Source organism: Chanos chanos, chromosome 4 (assembly GCF_902362185.1).
Source record: "Chanos chanos chromosome 4, fChaCha1.1, whole genome shotgun sequence".
Taxonomy (NCBI): Eukaryota; Metazoa; Chordata; class Actinopteri; order Gonorynchiformes; family Chanidae; genus Chanos; species Chanos chanos.
The window spans coordinates 44523536-44546035 of record NC_044498.1 but is presented as its reverse complement, the minus strand read 5'-3'; the positions used below and the strand labels follow the sequence as shown (position 1 = coordinate 44546035).

The 22500-nt window shown below is 40.5% G+C and overlaps 2 protein-coding genes across 4 annotated transcripts in view; both read right to left on the bottom strand.

Annotated features, from left to right (window-relative positions):
- Positions 1-2147: 2147 nt before the first annotated feature.
- gabra2a (gamma-aminobutyric acid type A receptor subunit alpha2a) lies at positions 2148-10417 on the bottom strand. Of its 2 annotated transcripts, XM_030770623.1 has the most exons (9): positions 10344-10417; positions 9467-9582; positions 8711-8778; positions 6685-6905; positions 5820-5902; positions 5464-5607; positions 5011-5163; positions 2846-3048; positions 2148-2444 (listed from the first exon to the last, which is right to left on the bottom strand). In XM_030770623.1, exons 1-9 carry the CDS (start codon positions 10415-10417, stop codon positions 2148-2150), a joined length of 1359 nt encoding a protein of 452 aa, XP_030626483.1. The 2 variants fall into 2 exon arrangements, with proteins under 2 accessions (XP_030626483.1, XP_030626484.1); XM_030770624.1 differs by lacking the exon at positions 10344-10417 and having other exon boundaries at positions 2828-3048; positions 9467-9569.
- A 7865-nt stretch (positions 10418-18282) lies between these two features.
- gng2 (guanine nucleotide binding protein (G protein), gamma 2) overlaps positions 18283-22500 on the bottom strand; it is a 13991-nt gene continuing 9773 nt past the window's right edge. For both annotated transcript variants that reach the window (XM_030771306.1, XM_030771304.1), the window contains exons 3-5: positions 19908-19990; positions 19009-19132; positions 18283-18785 (exon numbers count right to left, since the gene is read on the bottom strand). In XM_030771306.1, the coding sequence (XP_030627166.1) occupies positions 18657-18785; positions 19009-19095 (216 nt within the window). In that variant the 5' untranslated portion in view covers positions 19096-19132; positions 19908-19990 and the 3' untranslated portion in view covers positions 18283-18656. The remainder of the gene's footprint in view (positions 18786-19008; positions 19133-19907; positions 19991-22500) is intronic.

Below are 22500 nucleotides of genomic sequence, written 5' to 3'. Positions count from 1 at the left end.
CCGGCGTACAGAGCTTATTTATATTCCTTAATGCCGACAAAAGGTAAAGTTTTCCTCACGAATGGTTTTTCGCTTCTCCTACAGAACCATCCTGAGCTCTCTCAGTTACACCTGTATTGATATAAACATATTTCGCTCTCAGCTTTGTTCATCTAGATTCTGCTTGATTACTGTCTTAAAGCTGTCTGGCAGCATTTCCATATGTCAGTTTGGGTGTTATCCTAGATTGTCTCTCAGTTTCTAGATATCTGTAACCTTTCTTTAATCCCCTCTTAGTTTGACCATCAAGTTAGCTTCATTATTTATTTATATTAAATATCCATATGTATTGATATATTTATTCCTTATTCCTTTGTTTATTCTATATCAGAGCTCAATAGAAGTTTAAAATCACAAAGGAAAAGCACAGGATAAGCAACAATCCAAAAATGCATCCAAAAAACAGTGAGGGTAACCAATCCAGTGTGAAAAATATAAGCAGATCTGTTGCCACAAAGTAACCATCACCAGAAACTTCCAGAAGATGAATGATCCATTCAGTAACACATATAATACATCTTTTATACATTTGACGATAATAGTAATACGATAATAATATAACCAATATAAAGCTTGTCAAAATTCAAAAGAATGACGTAAACAATGAACACACAGTCACATTGAGCATTGCGCCTCACATTGTGTCAACAACTTCAGTGTTCGTATGTGAGTTAATTCAACTTGTTATAGAGCATGTTCAAGTATCATCCAACAGTGCACTGACAATTTCAACGAAACTGCAGTTATGCAAACAACACGGATGTAAAGAACCCAAAGTGGCAAAATATTTTATATGCTATAAAATGCTACATTACAACACGGAAAGGATACAAGGGTGTAGTTACGTTGTTCATAGAGTGCAATTAAAGAGATAAAAGGCTTGAGTTCCACAAAAGTGACTCAAGTTCTGTTTGACCAGAAAAAAAAAGAAAAGAAAGAAAGAAAAAGAACAACTGCTCACAGAGGCATATGCAGGTGAACTCTTGACTTCTGAATAATTATCCAGATCATTTAAACTTACCTCTCTATAAACAATATGGCCCTTTATCAAAATTTCAACACGCACACAGGTATACAAACACACACACACACACACACACACACACACAAACGCACGCAAACCATTCACATACACAAAACAGACTCACACTCACTCACCGACTTAATGAGGATAGGAAAGTGTTTCAGTATACTGAACAATAAGAATGAATATTTTGAACAATAATTTGTCAGGTACAATGTGTGAGTGTGTGTTTATACAGGGAATAGATTAAAAGTTTGGTCCTCTCAGAATTTTGTAGTGCTTATTAAAGTGCAAAAAAAAAAAAAAAAAGATTAAATCGTGCAAAAATTAAGCCGCTTTGCTTTGAAGTTTTATCCTACAGAAGTGGAACAAACTTCTCACTTCACTCATTTACTGCTCAGTCACTACCTGCATTCCGACGCAGTTTCAAAAATTCGAAAATCATCTTTCATATCTTCATATTCCTCAACACAAAATACTCTACATACTAATCAGTGTTCTTTACACACTTCCGTCTGTGTCTTGTATTTCATTCCCTCTGTTTTGGGTTTGCTACATTGTACCTTGTTCACTGCATGATTGCATAGTGTTTGCACTAGTTATCTGCCACATTACATCGCAGTGATGTTTTTTATATTGGTATTTTAAGTAGAATTGTGAGTTGTTCTGGAGGAGAATGTCTACTAAATGAATAGGTGCAAATATATGTGTAAAAAAGCAGACTGAAAATAAATATAAAACAAATTTACTATTAAAAAAAAAAAGATTACCAATTAAGGTTCCAGTAAAAACACATGATTACAACATAACAAAACACACACACACACACACACACACACACACATCAACACAAGCATACTGTCATACCTGCTAAAGTAAATGTAGAATAGAATGAATGGTACCTGAAAGCCAAACGCAAATCTGTACGCTGGTTTATAGTTGTATGTACACACTCATGAGACATGAGTGTGTGTGTGTGTGTGTGTGTGTGTGTATGCGTGTGTGTGTGTATGCGTATGTTTGTGTTTGACTGTGTGTCTGTGTGCATGAGTGTGTGTGTGTGTGTGTGTGTGTGTGTGTGTGTTTAGTTGGAGGGTACCATGTCTTTGATAACAGGTTCTCTGTTAAGATATGTGGCCCAGTAAACTAGGTTGAAACTGCCAAAGAGAACAGGGAAGATGATTCGTGACATGCGGTCGATTTTGCTCACGCTGTTGAAGGTCTTCTTGTTCTCTTTGGCCGCGGGCTGAGCTTTACTGGGCTCTGTAGTTGCACTTTTAGACACTGTCGGCAGGGCCGTATCCTTGGTGATGTTCGGTGCGTAGTTTGCCACGGCAACTGCATAAGCATTGTTCTTTTTCATGATGGAAGCTTCTTTTTTCTGTGAGAATCATATCAATCAGGTACAAAAAAAACAAAAACAAAAAAAAAAAACAATGAATACATTATTTTATGTATTCAGAATAAAAACGAGACTCTTTTGACAGAAAACTGATTTAGAGTGATCCTACAGGAAACCATTTCAGACTTTCCAGCTGCTTGTACAGCCAACATTCTTTTTCAAACAAACAGAATACAAGCCAGGGGAGTGAATAATGGGAGTGAAAGAGAGAAACTGTCGAGCAGCTGTGTTTTTATTCTTCCCTTGTCATGGAAGACAAAGGGAGAGAGAAAGAGAGAGACATCACTCATTCAGATGCAACCAACCTAAAGAAACTAAAGTGGCACCTAAAAACACTATCATTTACTCCTATCAGCCTCCACCTGCTTTGTCATCGTTACCTTTTCGCTAACGACGCTTTTCCCGTCCCACGCCCATCCGCGTTTGGTGAAGTAGTTGACGGTGGCGAATTCGATGAGGGCGGAGAAAACGAAGGCGTAACAAACGGCGATGAACCAGTCCATGGCCGTGGCGTAGGCCACCTTCGGCAGCGAATTACGGGCGCTGATACTCAACGTCGTCATGGTGAGCACAGTCGTTACGCCTGATCGACGACAGACGAGAGACAGTTATGAAGGAAGCTTAAAAATGGGGAATTCCCACAAAGTTGCAGATCAGTTAAAGAATTTTAGCTAACATTAGCTATGACTGGAAGCTGGCAGAGTGGGGGTAGATGGTAAGCCATTGCACTGGTTCTAGAAATGACAAGAAATCACTAACAATATACTATGCATGAATAATAAAGTAATTGTAAATAGAGGGGAATAGGAGTCTTAAACCTTTTCAACTGGCAAAAAACCAGGAGGGCAAACAATCAGTTTGGCATTTGATCACAATGTCCATCAAAACATCGTTTTAAAGTTTTTGCCTAGGTGCTCAACTTATTCTATAGTCTTTGGTCCAAAGCCATGTAGTACAACATTTGTAAATTCCATCAGAGAGGCTTTCTTCAAGCAATTTACAATGTGTAGAATGGCAAATGAACAACAGATGAACCCTAGAGGAAATTCATTCTCTCCTCTTACATTTCTCGTTTATTTCCGAAACATTCTATTTCTCTGCTTCACACTCTGTAAAGCACAGTGGGGGTATAGCAGGCGCCACAGTCTGTTGAGTGCACGTGTGTGTGTGTGTGTGTGTGTGTGTGTGTGTGTGTGTGTGTGTGTGTGTGTGTGTGTGTATGTGTGTGTGTGTGTGTGTGTGTGGTAGGTAGTAGTGACAATTTTACCAGCCACTTTGATAGCTGACCAAAAAAAGTTTTTGATAGCAGATGTTACCATATAATTTTACAAAACAGATAGTTCTGACTGGTATTCTGATTTGTTTATACAACATTCCAGCTGCGTGCATAATTGTGGTGTACAAAAAAAAAACCAACCAACCAACCAAATAACGAATAAAACATAAACAGATCCACCATCACAATATTACATAATGTTAAAGGAATCACTGCTTTGGCACTGCTTCAGAAGTTGTCTGATGCTGGTTTAGAGGGAAGCAAAAATCATAACTGTGACTGGACATTAATCAGAGGTCAATGTTCCTCTATTCTTGGCACTGGTGTAGATGTGTAGTGACCATTCATTAAAAGCATTAAGACCATCAAAGGTCTGCTATATCAGACATATAGTCAGCGCCGATTCCTTTAACATTTTTGTACTATTGTGGTGGTTAAAGAGATTGAATACACTCTGTTAACTTCAGCCTTGACTTCACAATATACCACAGCCTCTTGGGCCTTATTGCTTTGTATTGTGCTGTAATTTATCAAAATTAAAACAGGGCATAAGTATGTCGGCTGGTGCAAACACAAAATGGACAGTGACTTTTCAAGACCTCACTGGAGCTGGCGAGTAAGTTCAGTTCAAGTCCTGTTTGCATATGTAACCACACACATGTACACGGACAGACTGTTTATCGGTTTTGAGAATCGATTCTAATCTCATGAGTGCTTGAGGAAACTGATATTAAAATAACAGATGAACATCAAACATCTGCTTCTCTTAGCCTGTGCCACTTCCCTTAACCTGTACCATTTCCCTTAGACTGTGTCATTTCCCTTAGACTGTGCCTTTTCACTTAGACTGTGCCTTTTCACTTAGACTCTGTCATTTCCCTTATCCTGTGCCTTTTCCGTTAGACTGTGCCTTTTCCGTTAGACTGTGCCCTTTCACTTAGACTGTGTCACTTCCCTTAGACCGTGTCATTTCCCTTATCCTGTGTCATGTCTCTGAGCCTGTGTCCATAATTTATCACATCAGTACACAAAAGACCAATGCAACACAACAGAAAAAAACTTCACAGCAAAAAACAAATACAGTACAACAGAAAAAAAAACTTTCACAACAAAGACACTGTTACACCGCATAAAATTACTTCAAAACAAGAGAGTGTATGTATAAACCAAATGAAAGGACCTTGTAAATTATGCCTGATTACCAAATCATGTCCATTTTTGTAAAGACATTACACACACACACACACACCCACACACACACACACTCACCAAAGACAGTGCGGGCAGGGACAGACTCTCGGTTTAGCCAGAAAGAGACCTGGGACAGGATGACAGTCATTATACAAGGCAGGTACGTTTGGATCACAAAATAACCAATCTTCCTCTTCAGATGGAAATGGGCTGTCATCACAGTGTACTCGCCTACACCCACAGAGACAGAGGAAGAGAAAGAGGGAACAGAGGGGAAAAAAGGAGTTAGAAGACAAAAGAAAAAGACAGATGTAGACAGGGGGAAATAAAAGAGAGACAGTAATGGATGGTAGAGTAACTTAAGGTACAGGGACTGTGGTGAAAGGGCCCTTTTTTATCCCGAACCACACTGAGTTCACAGCACTTCATCCGCTCTCAAAACTGAAGAAAAGATTGATCTTCCCGTTCTCCTTTTAGTTTGAAACGATTTGCTAAGTGTCTGTATATGCTTGTTCTTTGCAGTAAACTCACCAGTGCTGGACTTGATGGTCTCCTTACCGACGGTTTGACCCATTAGATCATACTGGTTTAATCTGGATCCGTCTGGGGCCACTTCCACTGACAACGTCGCGTTCCGAGTCCAAATATACGTTACCTCAGTCAAAGTGTACGCATCTGTTAGAAAACAAAAACGCATCTGTGGATGAAAAAATGACTTACTTTAGTCATTAAAAAGCCTGCTAAAGCGATGAAATTAAAGAGAGAATCATTCAGGAGTGAGAGCTTATTCTACTTGATTGAGACCACTGAAAAGCAGTATTTAGTGCTTGTTTAATTAAATCGTGAGGAGTGAGACAGGAGGAAAATATTTAAGGGGTTGAGCGCACAGCTGCCAAATTTGAGTGGGCATGAGTGAGAGTCCATAGGGAAGTCCTCCAGATGCATCGGACACTCAGCCTGTACCGTCAACCTGAAACACACACCCAGACATAGATATACACACACACACAAACACACACACACACACACACACAGACATGTACACAAACACGCACGCACGCACCACACACGCACACACAAAGTGAGAGAGAGAGAGAGAGAGAGAGAGAGAGAGAGAGAGAGGGAGGGAGGGAGAGAGAGACAACATTAATACAATGACGGATGTGAGCCATTTAGACTTGGGTAACTCTGAGCACAAAATATGAGCCAAGTTTAATTAGAACCGTGTTCAAATACACTGTGACAGTAATGGTGATACTAATGTTTAAGATTAATTCTCCATTTTGTTTGTTTTCACTGACTGTCTATTCAGTACAGGAAACAAAAGAATACCCGTGAGATATCGCACGGTATTAGTAATTCTGTGGTGTCGCTATTTTTGTCAGCATATTTATCACATGTCCGTAACGTTTACAAACTTAAAAAAATAAACGAGCATACCGAAGTCACAAAAACACATATGTTAACGCAGGTTTAGGTCGCCTTCCTCCTGCAGAACAGTAGTGTAAATTAGGTTTTACTTCCAACACTGGTCTACTGCCTGATATACTAATATCAACGACCTACGTGTACATTGTCTCATGGACCAGATGCTCACTGTGTGTGTGTGTGTTATGCGTGTGTGTTATGTGTGTGTGTGTGTGTGTGTGTTACGCGTGTGTGTGTGTTACATGTGTGTGTGTGTTACATGTGTGTGTGTGTGTGTGTGTGTGTGTGTGTGTGTGTGTGTGTGTGTGTTACGTGTGTGTGTACCTCATAGTGTAGAGCAGTGTGCCGTCCTCTCTAATGCGCAGCAGTTTGTTGGGCATGGTCATGTTGTGAGCGACAGACTTCTTGCCGTTGTGGAAGAAGGTGTCCGGGGTCCAGATCTTACTGGCCATCAGGTTGTTCAGCCTCAGGATGTTCATGGGCCCATGGAACTTCAGACGCTCGTCCTTCCAACTCTGACGGAAAAACACGTCCACAGTGTACTCCTGACGAAAAAAAGAAGAAGAAGAACATCAGTGTCATTAGAATGTAGAGGGTAATGTCATTTTAGCTTAACCAGTACATGTTAGGTGGTAGTCGTCATATTGTGATGTACATAATGTGGTGGTTGGCATATTACATTATATAAATATATATATAATTATATATATATATATATATATATATATATATAGGAGTAACATACAGAAGCCTGAATTTACAATACAAATATCTAGGCAACCTGATCAAAGGGATATAGCTGCTTATGTTTGAAGAGATTTACCATCATCAGACAGACGACAGAAACTGTGGTGTACTGAGGTGAACTGTGGGGTTAAAGCAAGTTGCAGTTGAAGGCAGATGTCCTACACCAAATGTATTCCCTATTCACGCACACAGGCAGGCTTGTTATTATGGTTATGATGGTTATTGAGGTTAACAAGAATGAACTTCAGTGTAACTGTATTGACTTCAACGCCTCACATTCGAGCTGTCCCGGAAACCTGTCTAGACGGCTCTCCGAGCCTTGTTTGAAGTCAATATTCACCTTATGGTGTCTGTATGTGTTTCAGACAGGTCTACTCTCAGGAGACCTGCTAAGTGTCAGAAACAGTCTACATCATCAGCTATCCCAGAATCCCCTGATATGCTGTGTTCTCCCACACTAGACCCTATGCAGAGGTGTGTGCAAAGTTACCATGGCAACTTTGAGACAGATCAACACCAAGATACACACATGCACAGACACCGAGCTGACAAACAAAACTTTGGGTATTACACATAGAGAACAGAGTGATAAGGCCATTGTACATTTCATAGAGCACATCCCTCTGTATCCTTTACCACTCAGAAGCCAACAGGAACGAAACCTACACACCATAAAGTCTGATATCACAACACGGGATTAGAGACGATGAGATCACAACAAGACCGACGCACTGCTGAACGAATGACAGAACACTGTGTTTGCCATTACAACACAAATTGAACAGAACAGTGACTCCAACCAGGAGACAATAACATTTTGATTCTATAGCACAGAGATTCAATTACACAGGCATTATACAGCACATTAATGCACTGCATAAATGAATACATTTGCTGCAGGGAATAATACAACACTGAGCAGCCATCACAGAGAACACAGCAAAACTGTTTTCATAGACCGATCCTACAACACAGTCATTTTAGTATGAGAAAAAAAAATCCTGAAAAACAGACACTTCTCCAGCATCAAATTTCCATAACAGAGAGACGGCACAGATAAAACACCACCGAGTTCAGAACGTTTTTGGAAGAAGAGAGCACAGAGATACATACTGCGAGACACACACACAAACACACACATGCATACTCGCACACACACACACACACACACACACACACACAAACTTGTGTAATCCCTCATATGAACACCCAAGTGAAAAGTTCTACACAGAAAAGGAGTAAATCAATTATTAATAGAATCCCTATTTTTCATCTAAGCACTTTTCTTCTCTTTTATTGTAAATATTTGAGAGCAGCAGGAGTGCGAGTCTGAGAGTGACAGAGAAGTACTGAGAAAAGCTTTTAACCAGCAACAGGTACACACACTAAAAATAGACACAAAGAGGAAGACAGAGAGGAGACGAGAATTAATATGGGAAGAATGGAATAAATCAATCAGTCAATGCAAATCACAGCAAATGAAACATCACAGTATATCTTTGTGATTAATCAGTTCATCCGTTGTTCTCTTTTTTTGTTTTTGTTTTTTTTTTTTTTTTCTTTTTTTATTTTTAAACAGAGCGAGTGCTTCAACAGATTTTACCATGTCTGTATCCGACACGGGTCCAAAACTGGTGACGTAGATATCTGTTTTCACCTCAGTCACTCGGTCTGCAGAACACAGCAGAAATAAAGCCAGCGTCACCATGACAATGTTATCAGCCATAATTAGAATTGGGTATCAGGAAAATGAGTGAATCATGCCATGTTGTGCCGTCGTTAACTTGGTTGACTCTGCTGCCATGGTAGCGATAGCTCCCAAAGACATGCCTCCGAATAAGGCTGCTATTTGCTTCTACATGGATGGTAAAGGAAGATGTGTGTGTTAAAGGAGACAGAGAGAGAGAGAGAGCGAGATGCTTCATGCAGAATGTGTCATACAGCATTAGATATTGTGGATTGGCCCATAGATTTTGGAATACAGTGCAGATTCATCGATTCAACCACAGAAAAAAAACAAAACTATTCTACCATGAATAAAAGCCATGTACACACACACACACAGACACACATACACGCATGCACACATACACACACACCACACACACACACACACACACACACACACACACACATAAACATTTGTTTGATTGGTTAGATTTGTGGTAGGACTAAAAGAATGATTATAGAAATCTGGTGTTATACCTGGTTAAAATGATACTGTTTTTTTAAACCTGTATGGCAGGTTAGAGTGATTTAGTGCATGAGATTTACTGAATCCTTTATGGCCTTGGGATTGATTTAATGACTTATTTGGCTGTTGGTGGGTGGACCGGACAGTTTGAATATTGTGTCTAACCTCCCAGGCCTGGACGAAGTCGATTGTCATATCCATCCAGGAGCCGATCCAGAATCCGAGTGAAAAGTGTGATGTTGTTTTTAAATGCGTCTGTTGCCGACACATCTGCCTCAGACCTGCACACATCACCAAAGCAAATACGTAACATCAGTAAAAAAAAAATCCACACAGATCAGAGGGTATCACTCCATTTTAGAGAGGTGGTTTTTAAGGGTCATGAGCAGTGGTCAGAGATGGACTTTGACCTGAAGACCCAGGCTGACTGGCCAAGTCAGACAAGTAGCACCACTCTCTGTGACTCAACATCTCAATCTTATGTTAACGTGAGGCTTTAAATGAAAACAATATTCTTTTAAAATACCTGTGTGTTAAAAAAAAATACACACACACATATAGTAATAATAGTAATATGGGGCAACGATGATTCACGGAGTTGTCTCAAAACACTGAATAGGGATCAAAGTAGTTCACGGTAGTGACAGCTAGTGTAATGTCAGCTGAGCAGGGATTGTATTCATTCTGTGCATTGTCATAACAGCACTTGTATTGCACTTATTAAGTGTTTGTAAATTCATTATTTATTCTAACATTTTTGCACAAACCACAAATTGCAGATAATAATAATAATAATAATAATAATAGTGTGACGTTAAACAGAGCCAAAACTAGTCATCCCATCTCTGCACAGAAGGGCCATTGCGCACGGCGTTGCGTTTCCTCAGGATCACAAACGCACATATCATAGGATTATCTTGCTGATCATGGGAACACAGGCGATGAGTCCCTCCGACCTAAGAATCTAGTGTGTAACGTCTCTGCAGTACTGAAACATTCTTTGTCACTGCACATTACTGAACCCTGATTTCTAGCCACTTACCGTGCCTGCCACACCGCGACCATCAAAAAGACGCACACCAAAAACCCATACGAGGAGTCCCATCGCTCTCTCATTGCTCAGCCTCTCCTGTAACAAAAAACTGAGTCATTCAAATTCTCCAAAAGCTTGAACCCTAAATCCGCGCTGTCTCAGTGTTTTAAAAACAGTGCTCCAAGTCATTTAAATGGCGTGTTATCTTTTTACCCACTCTTTTTCAATCCATACACCAACTGTTCTGCTTTCATTCTTCATGTAACATGAGGAAAATGGCTAGTGAGTGACTAGGAAGTGATTTTTTTTATCATTTGTTATATTTAAGAAGCAAACAATGCGTCAACTACTTTAACTATGTTGTGTTGTAATCGGACTGTTATGTTAAGATGTTGTCAAATCACGACGTTTTGGACATTGGGTAACGTAAACCAAACTGGCGGCTGAAACACAAACGACGCGTCGCAGGACTGATCAAAGACTCGAGGCTTACCTGCGCTGAGGAGCGGTTCTCCTCGCGCGGCTCCTGGTGATAAAAGAAAGGAAAGTTGCGTCCTTTTAAACTTGTTACAGTAACTATGTTTCACCCGCGAGGTTTTGTTTGCACGCCAAGACAGCGGCTGTCGGCTCGGTGAAATTCCAAAACCCATGCGCTGGCGAAAGTCCACGCGCAAATAATCCAAAAGAGCCTCAGGTCCCCCTGTCTTCCACGCTGTTCACCTGTAAGCAGCAGTAGCAGCAACTCACATCAAATCCGAGTGTGCGCGAGCCACAGGAAACTGCGAGCGTGTGTAGGAAAAAACGGGAGGAGGGGGGCCAACAGCGAGCACAGATCTACACTCTCACTCCCTGACAGCACGCGGACCCCAGACATCACAATTTGACACTCGCAAAAATAAATTAAAATGAGACTGTGAAAAATCTGGAGAACGTGGTGCGTTATTGCGTTGCATCGCCTTACACTCCAACTGATTTGATGGAGAGAACAAGAGACACTGATTCTCCACAATCAAAGAGAACCTAAAATGACTTTGCCCGTCACTAATTAGCGGCCAGCAAGCGCTGACTAAACAGTGCCCGCAGGCGGGAACTGGCCTTGTCAGTTTGACGCCCACAAACGGAGTTTCACTCGTCCGGTTTCTGCGTGAAAATAAACAAACCTTCTAAAAGTGAAGATTTGATTTACTTTAGTTCACAGTGGAAATACTATAAGGCGAAGGGCCATAGACATAACTGTATAATTAATGTAAAGTAATGTTAAATACTCAAAGAAAAATAGTGATTCTTATATACAAGCAGAATTTTGAATTCATCGTTTTGAGTTGAGCCTTGAAGGAGTGATTAGCCCCTTTCAGCTGGCTGTGGGTCTCTCTCTCTCTCTCTCTCTCTCTCTCTCTCTCTCTCTCTCTCTCCCTCCTTCATGCTTCATGTACAGTGCTTATACTGCACTGCACATGTCAAAATCTATCAGACAGCAGACAGCCGCACAGTATCATGGGGAAGTCTGGAGAGGGTGTTTCCTGTCCTCTCTGTTCTGTCTGGAAACACCTGAGATCCAGGGGGAAAAAATTTCTAAATCTCTTTAATACAGCCAGTCATGTTCATTAGTACCACGTGCATTAGGAGGCATTACATGTTGATATGTTGGTCTGTGTGTTCATTCATCAGAGAAATGTAGAGCACATTATGATTTGTTTATTTTTAATATATTCATAATCTCAAGCTGTAATTACTCATTGCGTACATTACTGATGTATTTCAGTATTTGACATTTATTTATTTATCCATTTATTTTGGCATGAAGAGCTCTCATCGGAAATGTTTCCACAGTGCCATTGAGATGCTCTCAACCCAACTCCAAGTAATTTGCTTCTATGAATTAGTAATATACTGAACTGCTTCAACATTTCTGCAATCATCTCTGATAATCACAGAGAGGAAGAGATGCTATGGCCTGTTTTTTCTGACATTTGTTGACATTCTCTGACATATAACATTTACATCATGAAATTTAGAACACAACTGCAGGCTTAGTACACACAGAGTAGAAACACTGACAGACATGCGATACATCAGTAAATATGTGCACAGAATGAGAGACAGAGAGAGGAAGAGAGAGAGAGAGAGAAAGAGAGAGAGAGGGAGGAGAGAGAGAGAGAGAGAGAGAGAGAGAGAGAATCCCTGCACCTTGCATAGAACGTATGGTTTCAATTTTAAACATAGTAATGTGTCTTCATAGTAATGAGTCTTCATTGAATATTGGCTTGTTCACCTTTTGTTGAATATTGCTTGGTAGGTTATTTGTAGGTGTGAGTGACCTCTGACATTTGTTTCCATGGTGATTTTGTGACATGTAAGCCGTAATGCCACAATACTGTAATTTATTGGTCCCAAAGGTTCTTCTCACACACTCACACATACATATACATACATATACACACATACCCACACGCGCGCGCACGCACACACACGCGGCAACACACACACACACACACACACACACACACACACAGAAAGAGAGAATGATAGAGACATGTATGTAAATAACCGTAGGGGTTTTTTTTAATATACTAAAGTAAATGGGAAAATCCAAAATATGTTTTCTTCTGTGCAAGAATTATGAAATTCTGTTACAGTTCTGGTTTTGATCTGCCATGTAAATATGCTACAGTGTTTATCTACTGAGAGTTATATGGTCAACGCAGAGACTGTAACAACAATCCTGTCTAATTCTAATCTTTTATCAGAACATGTAGCCGTTCTCTGTTCCTAGTTTTTCTCTTAGTAACGTCTCAAAATGGCTGACTTCATTCTGAAGCCGTCTTACCCCTGACTATTCTGTATTCTGTTTACAATAATCAGCTCTTGTTTGTGCCACTGTGTTTGTAATGAGTGAACGTGACTGTACGTCGCCATCTACTGGACTAAACAGGACTTGCAAGTTTTGAAGTAGCGCTGTTCAACTTATTGCACAGACTGTCATAAAACTTAAGCATTAACAAACAGACCTGCAGAAGAGGCCGACGTGATTAGGCGATGCCTGTGTGTGTGTGTGTGTGTGTGTATGTATGTATGGCTCTCTCTCTCTCTCTCTCTCTCTCTCTCTCTCTCTGTGTGCACGCTACTGGCCAGTGGAAGCTAGCAGTTTTCTTAATTACAGTGATGTGTTTCTCTGTTTTATTTTCTAAAAATATACACACTCACCTTGTAACGTGAAATGAGGCCATGCAGACTTTAGATACAACACCATGTGTATATTTGAGTGTGCATGTGTACATGTACATGTATAAGTGTTTGTGAATTGTGTGCTTATGCCGGTGTCTGAGTGTGTGTGTGTGTGTGTGTGTGTGTGTGTGTGTGTGTGTATGTACATGTATGCATCCGTGTGTGTACACTCTTCCCCCTTTTTAAAGCAGTGACTCACACATTTCCAGACTGCCGTCAGACCTGTTTCCATAGCAACACACCACACACTGTGAGACGCATCTGCAGAGAGCTGTCGTTATGAGTTAGTTATTCTTCCAAAAAAAAAAAAAAGAAGAAAAAAGCCTGTCGTGTGTGTGCATGTGTGTTCGGGTATGGTTGTGTATCCGAACATGTATGTACCCATTCCTGCAGAGAGGTGTCACTGTGTTTATATGTGCACTGTGACACATAAGTCTTTGTGTTTTTGTGTGTTGTGTGTTTCTATGTGTCTGTGTATCCCTGTGTGTGTATGGGTGCCTGTGCGTCTCCTTGTCTCAGCTCAGTATGTCTGTGTGTCTTAGAGCATGCAGTAGCATGTTGGCAAACTCTGTTGCTATGATGTTTCTCAAATTCCTGTGTACTTAATGTGCAAATACTATAAAATATGCACTACTTGCTCTTTAAAGACCCAAACCATAACCCCATCCTTAAGCTATTTGGCCTGGGAAACAGAGGGTTAATTTAATGTTTTAGCACTGAGTATAACTTAACATTCCTAGATTTCAGGGAGCCATTCTCGATCAAAGAAGATCTGCATGTTAAACATAATGCATAATTTAGTCACTAGCTTATAAGTAAAACGTGGGTCTTAAAAATTGCTGTTGTTTGAAGTAATATATTTCTTTTAGTTATGTTATATTATACTTTGCCACTATCTATAGAAAAGTAAATATTTTCTCCAGGTTTTGACTGCGTTTTAAATCTTTGGAACTCTAGCATCACAAACTATGACAGATACACCTGGCAAATAGGGGATGCAAGACTGTATACTGACAGAAATACCAAAAATACAATAATTACTGCAATTTATAGCAGTGTGACCTTTTCCCAAAGAGTATATTTCGCACTTAAAATAATATCAGTGTAAAAACATTTATATTTACATGCAAAACACAAAAATCTGACACCATCTAGTGTATAGACTGTGACACTACAATACATTCAACAGGTTAATGTGTCCTTCATTCAGTGACGTGTCCGTTCAGAAGAAATGTAAAGCGTGTAAAACCGATCTATAAGTCATTATGAGTTCAGTGCATGTACATCACAGAAAAGGGATTTGTTCAAAACAATTAGCAATGCCTTTATGCTGCGAGTTTAATTTAAATCTGAGATGTAAACTTTTGTTTATGTATATAAGTTTTGAGAAACTGGCGAAAAGAAGTGAACAAACCGAAGTGCAGAGGCGGGAAAACCCCCAGTCTTTTGGTTGGTTATTAAGATTTTCTGTTTTACGTTCTTTTCCACAGAAAAGGGGATTTTAATGTACATGTACATATATAGATAGATAGATAGATAGATAGATAGATAGATAGATAGATAGATAGATAGATAGATAGATAGATAGATAGATAGATAGATAGATAGATAGATAGATAGATAGATAGATAGGACTGTGATGGTGATGGAAATAAGGAGCTTGTGGCACAAACTCATTACTCCTTTTTACCACTACTGTCTTGTGGCTCGAAAGATCCAGTACACTGTCCTGCTGGATCCATTTCCTTGGCGTAAACATCTGACAAATACAGACGGGGTGACGTGTTAGTCACTGGGACAGAGTCAGCGGTTGTTGTTGGATCTTCAGCATGTTGTAAAGACTCAGAGAGGCAGGAGGCGTGTGCAAGGCAATGTTGTTCAGAATCAAATCTCAGATACAGGCCACATTCAGTGCAGACCGATACGGTTATTAGATTATCTACGGTCCCAGAAGGAATCAGAAACTGTGAAACAAACAGAGGGTCAAAAACACAGAAAGAGGAATGCTATCACACAGGGATAGCAACGCTTAGAAAATCAGTGACACGGAGAGAGTACGTCTAGGCAGCAATATCATGGTAAGGAGACATTCAACAAAGAGCGGAGAGATGCCACAAAGAACTGAGAGAAACAAACGTGTACATAAACTAGAGGGTAAACAAGTCCGTAAACAAGGAGAAGGTGTACGTGGTATTCAGTCAGTGAGTTCAGTAGACCGTCGTTAATAAGCCAGTGAAGCCAAGTGGTGATAGGCTGAATCAGAGGGGGGGCGGAGACAGAGCTGTGACAAATGGATGAGACACATAAACCCATTTTTTTTTTGTTCTCTAATTTCTCTTCTGCTTTTAGCAGAATTTGTGTTCTTGACAGTCACGTAGGAATGTTTTATTCATGGAAGTGTGTTTAAATTTGTATAGCTTATGATTCATGGGCGTGGAGGTTAGATCTTGTCGGAGGCCGGCGCAGATGGATGTTTTGGCTGGCGGAGGGCAGCTGATGTAACAGCTTAAGAAGCAGCACTAAAAAAAGAGAGATGCTGATGCTGTTTTTGTGTAAGGTAAAGGTCAAGCAAAGTTCATTATACGGAAAACAGAGATTCAGAAATGTTTGCAGAAATGGACTGAATGCTACACAGGCTGGGGGTGTCGTGGCATGGTCAAATCGGCCTCTCCGACACATTTCACAGGAGAGAATGGAAGAGAGGGTATAACATCAAGTAGACTAAGACTTGGACACGTAGGATTTAATGAAACATTGAAGGCTATTGGTTGTGCACTGGTAGCAGAAACAGAGGAGCAGTTGTTGACTGTGTGTGGTAAATGTAATGCAGACCATGGTGTAGTTGTTTGACTGTGTGGGGCATACTGCAGTTAGGGTTGTGGATATTTATATTGTGAGTCAAAGTTTCTCACAGGTTTTAATTTGAATTAGCAGTATTTTAATGTTTTTCAGATAAGCATTTGGCGGGGTGGAGTGGGTTATGGGAGGTGACTCAAGTCCCACTCCAGTACTGTAGGTGGCGGTAATGCACCTGTTTTCACTATGGCAGAAAAACGTGATGTCATTGTCTTTCTCCTCTGACAGAACTCAATACATCTGAAGGCCTTGGAACCCCTGATACCACGGCTCTCGCTTACGTTACCATCTGCTAAGCTAAAGGGAGCTGTCAGTCTCTCTGGGATGAGGACAAAACTCATGACAATTTTCACGTCTTTTGCACGGCTGTGCCTACATCAGCCTTAACGCCTTGATAAAATGAACTCTAGCACAAAAAAAAGCAGCAAGGCAACTCTCTTTGTGTCATTTCTGTTGCTCACTTGTCTGCTAAAGTTGGAATCCTCTCTAACATTCCATTCCTAAATTCCCGTATTGTTGCCTCTTGTAAAAACAGGAGAGAGAGACTCGCTGACTCACCTTTAAGTTTTCCCCTCATAAACAGTTCAGTCTTACCTCTCTGTCGAGTGCTCTCATTTGCTTACAGCTCCCCACTGAGGATGTTGCTGTCAGTTTTAGAAAATTTGAGAAGTTAATCTCTTTGTTTGTGAGACAGATGTGCTGTTAGGTATGTTGTTCTACTTTTTGTCAACCAGTTTAGAACGGCCAATTCCACGTACTGTCCTAAGTCCCTGGTCTGGCGTGACCCCTGACCCCGTCTGGCAAGGTGAGGTCTAGCACATGGATCCTCTTTTACGTGCAAAACCAGCCACTGTTTTTTTCTGTCCACATGTGTATGGGCCCGCACTCTTGCTCTGTAGTGACCTGACCTGACCTGACCCTGTGTATGTGACCTGACCTGACCTGACACTGTGCGTCACTGACACCAGGATTCACTTGGTACAATGACGGAGAGAATACTCCGTCTGGGCGACCCTTCCGGAACACTGTCATTCATTTTAAACTCGGGTATCCTGTTCTGTTTGGAATGCTGACATTAACCACTTCAGCCATATTCACCGTAACACGTTTTTTTAAAAAAAATCTTGATGTCAGCTTTGTTTGACAGGACAGTTGACTAGAGGATTAATAAGGTGTTGACATTCCATCTGCACGTCTGAGACTGAACTATATCACTTACCACACGTGATTCCAAAAGAGAGAGAAAATTTAGTGTCAGAATATGGTCTCAGATTACAGATTACGTGATCTATACCGTTTATGGTGTTGAATATAACCTAAGTGATGACATCACAAGGTCCCGCTTGAGAGATATTTGACATGGTATGAAATATTAATGCTTTATCTTAAAATATCCAATATCGTAAAATACTGAAACGAATGTCTTGAAGAAGAAAACATACAAAGTTCAAATTTCTCTTTCCTCATGCAGTTATTATTAGTATCATAACAAACTTTCAGAACATACAGCACAACACAGTTGAACTTGCTAGCATTTTTATACAAACAGTAAAAAGAGATCTAGTTTTATGAAGCAGATATATTTAAACATTGTTTTCAGCGTCTTTAAAGGTAAAGCATCTGTATCTTTTAAGAATACCGTTTGTTTGAATGTTCAAACTGTCCATTTAAAAAAAAGTTTTGTCTAATCTATTCAAATGATTTTTGAAAATAAAAAAGTGTACACAGTTTCTTGTACAGTCACATACAGTTATAGAAAGCTATCTAAGTGGAGTTGCAAAACCAGTTCAGGGAAATAACTGAACGCCAAAATATCAAACAAGCAGAAGAAATAACACGTTTCCGTGACAAGGCTGCTTTGCTCAGTGACCTGATTCTTCGTCTTACTACTGAAAATGAATCAAACAAAACACTCAGAAAAAAATCCAACAGAACCACACAATCAGATTTGCTATTCAATTTTCACAACACATCCTGGAGACCTGTGAGCTTAACTGTCAGTCATGTTTGCTCCGCCCCTCACTCTCATTGGTTGATTGGTGTTTGTAAACATGCAGAGCAGTCAGACTTGCTCCTCTGTACACAGCCAATGGATGACTCAGGAACTCACATGGAGCCAATAAAGAGGGGAGGAGTCAGCAGTGTCCCCTCTACAGTGCTGGAAAAAAGATCTTTAACAGGTTACACAGCTGTGCAAGTGTCTCAGAGAGAGCGGGCGGCTCCATAGCCTGGACAGGCGAACTACAGAATAGCACAGAAAAACTTCTTCTCCCTAAAGGGGTTTTCAGAGGCAGGAACCGGTGAGAGCAGAGGATCCTCCTTAGCATGGGCTTCACAGTACGACATGAGGTCTGCTGCCGCTTTCGACACCTTGAAACACACACACACACACACAAACACACAAACACAAAACCACACACAGATACACACACACACACACACACACACACACGCACACACACACACACACACACACACACATACATACAAAGACAAGAACATGTTTAACATATCATTCTGTCTTAAGCAGCATGCTGTGCTCTCTGTCTGTTGTTCTGTTCTGAACTGTAGTGCACTCTGAAGCTCTGCCTACCTTTATCCTGTCAATGTTGGCCTCCATTTTGAGCTGCTCCACCAGCTTACGGGCCTGAGCGATGTTGGCTGTGTTGTTACTGGCCATGAGGCTGCACAGTCTGGCCCAATCTGAACAAGGACGTCTGTGAACAGAGACAAACACACACACACACGCACGCACGCACGCATGCATACATGCACAGACGCACGCATGTGCGCGCGCACGAAAACACACACACACAGACGCAACACACATACACACACATACGCACATGCACTTAGAACAACATGGTTCCCAATCATGATGGGATTCGGAGCAGAGCTACATACATAGTTTCTACACTGTATATGATAAACTACAGCATGTTTGTATATGTATATAAATGTGTTATACTACTAAACTATGCATGAGAGATTACTTCATGCCTGCAATACTTCACACTACTGTGACTCTCTTTCATGATTCTGAACTCTACTGAGTCTTAATTCTTTAAGATAATAACATTCAAACTCTTTTATGACTCTTTTTAATGATTCTGAACTCTACTGAGTCTTAATTCTTTAAGATAATAACATTCAAACTCTTTTATGACTCTTTTTAATGATTCTGAACTCAAGACTTTAATGAGTCTTAATTATGTAACGTTACAACAGCCAAAGTACCTTTTGTCTCATTAGTGCACTTAGCTCTGTTTTAAGTGTTTCACCTCAGCAAACATGCATGTATTACTCAGAAAACAATTCACTGCAACGTTAATCTCACACAGTCGTCTTGAGAGAACCCTTTCTAAAACATTCTGTGTTTACCAAACACATATTTAACTGTTACTTTAAACTTTTCAAACAAGCAAACCGTACTTTTAATATCTAAAAGCACACTTACTGTCCCCTAAACTGTCTCACACTTGCACATTTTACCTTAAATTGTTCTTTGTCTCTGCTCAGTAACCTGGTGCACCTGCAGACAGTCAGTTTGGCCACCCACACAGTGTCAGTCTCACCTGTGAAGAGAATTACCCTTTAAACTCCTTTACAGCCGACATTATAACACAGTATGGTCGAATGTCCAAATAAGCCTGTATAAAGATTGATTCTGCTGTTTTATTGGAGCATTAAGCTGACAGTGCTTCAAATCTATAGTGTAATAATCATGAGGCTCTTTCCGGGAGAGTAACACTCCCAGTACGAGGACAACGAGGCTGTTGGCTATTTACGTTTGCGCGTGTATGCGTACAGAGGTCGAAGGGGTGCGTGTGGGTGAATCCAAATGTGACGCTTTCCTTTGGTTACTACCTTATTCTACGTACGCACACACTGTCATATGCATGTATATGCGTGTGTGTTTCCAGCTCTTTCCTGTGTGAGCTTGCCATATGGACGCTGATGAGATGCTGCGGGCGTTTGCGAGAGCGAGAGAGAGAGGAGATTGATCTCTCCATGGTGCTGCCACATGGTTATTGATGGCTTGCTGAGACACACCTGTCAATGGTGAGAGCTCAAAGGTCTCTTGTGTATCTCAGTGTTTTCATCTCAACAGGAGGACCCGGAGAAAGGTTAGATTTAAAAGCCTGTAACTGGCTATCAACAGCAGGGGGTGCCAGAGAGTCATCTGTTATAGTGACCTCATTCTCATTAATAAGTTCTGCTCTGCCTCCTGTCACTGGGTGGGTAGACTTGGGTCAAATATGTGTTTGTTCACACAACTGAATACACCCCTATTCCTTACAATCGTTACTTAACTGTTCTTGGTCTGATATGAGTAACTCTATAATTTCTAATTTGCTGTAATGTGTGTAGCGAACAACGAGTTTAATGCTGACCTGAATTAAACCTGAACGCTCTTAAATACACCCTTGTTTTGCACTAAAATGCATTTTTACATGCATCCAAACGTCACCCTGACCCTTCTGCCTCCTTCATATGAAACTACAAGGGGATAAAAAGCAGAACTGCCAAACAAACACATTTCACTCATTCTAATGTGCTTTTCAGTCCAATGAACCTGGGAAAGGAAGTGTCCAGACATGTACACAATTTGTATAAATTACTTTCATATGATTATTCCTATTCACATTTCCTGCCCTTATTACATTGTCTTTTCTCTAGAGTTGTAATAATATCAAGGTTTAATTGATCAGTCAGGAGTTTATCGCATTAATCTCTGGACTAGAAGAAGATCAGTATTTTGTAATGGTTAGAAATCAGACTAAGGCTAGGCACTAGAGCCATAAAACATTAGTAAACATTAACTGCCAAATCAAATAACTGTCATCTAACCCACGACCTTCAATGCACCAGCAGCTTTGACAAGGATAAATACTGAAGACTGGAAGGAATGACACTTATTTTGGGGCATAGAATGGTTGTGGACATTTCCATTAACAATTAACTTCTTGCCTTATTAACATTCAACCGAGTATATTTGGTATGTGCCATGTTTGGCTGTTGGATTAGAATGGGCATCTGTAGGGAACTGGTGCAGTTTGGCATCAACGACTGCCATTGGTCCACTATTCCCATAGATCACATATTATCCACAGTGCTATTTATTTTTTTATTGACTGATTTATTTATTTAAATTGTGGACATATACGGTCATTATGGTGAAATACCTCATGCAAAACTGCTGTACATCTTCAGTGTTTAGCTGAATAGTTCAAGATGCCATCACAACTCTATTATATACTTCATTATATATAACACATATTAACTGAGATTCATCCTTATGTATGTTGTGTTATATGTATATAAAATATCTTTACATGCTAAGTCATAAAATGTAATGATCATATTTGAAGCGGGCCAGTAAATGTCTGTGGTCCATTGAACTCAATAATCTTTCCAAACCCATTTTCAGTCGGGTCCTGTTGCTAAGCAACAGGGGCATACAAGCAGACAGACAGAGGCAGAATGTCCTACTCCGTCACATAACAGCAACGCCGAGGTAAATGGCGTAATCCCATGTCTGGCAGATTTTCAGATGACTCCCTCAACGTGTTTAAGGTTGAAAGTGGGATCAAACTCAAGAGGCATGCCTGGCAGGCGAAACCATCTTAACGTAATGTTAAAGAGCCATGTGACGTCACCAGATATTGAAGATATCTGGGCTGTTTATGAAGGTAGTGTCTGTTTGTCCCCACACAGCACACCCAGGTCTCACTGCTTTACCTTATAGGGACTCAGAGACCTGTGGCCTGACAGCAGTGCTGACGAAAATGAACTACAGAGAGAGAAAGAGAGAAAGAGAGAGAGAGACATGGTGTCAGAGGAAGAAAGCACATCCAAGCAGCTGGCAGTATTTTGCGATGTAATGTTCCAGGAGTTTGATGCTCCAGTGGAAAACTCTCAGTGTCAACCTAGGGTCTTTCGGGTTACGATATCAAGCATGGGAACAACGCTGGACTAAAACAAACATTCTTCTCAGCTTCACATCTTGAAACCGTGCCACTCAACAGCGACCGCTTTAATCAGGATTTGACTGGCAGCCTTTCAGTGATTAGCTAAACCTCAG

Bases quoted from the DNA above. Each gene is read 5' to 3' on its own strand.
- gabra2a (XM_030770623.1), bottom strand. From the start codon at position 10,417: ATGAGAGAGCGATGGGACTCCTCGTATGGGTTTTTGGTGTGCGTCTTT. The intron at 9,583-10,343 runs GTAAGTGGCTAG...TGATGTGTGCAG, and splicing joins GTCGCGGTGTGGCAGGCACG to GTCTGAGGCAGATGTGTCGG. The intron at 5,164-5,463 runs GTGAGTTTACTG...CTGTGGGTGTAG, and splicing joins GACCATCAAGTCCAGCACTG to GCGAGTACACTGTGATGACA.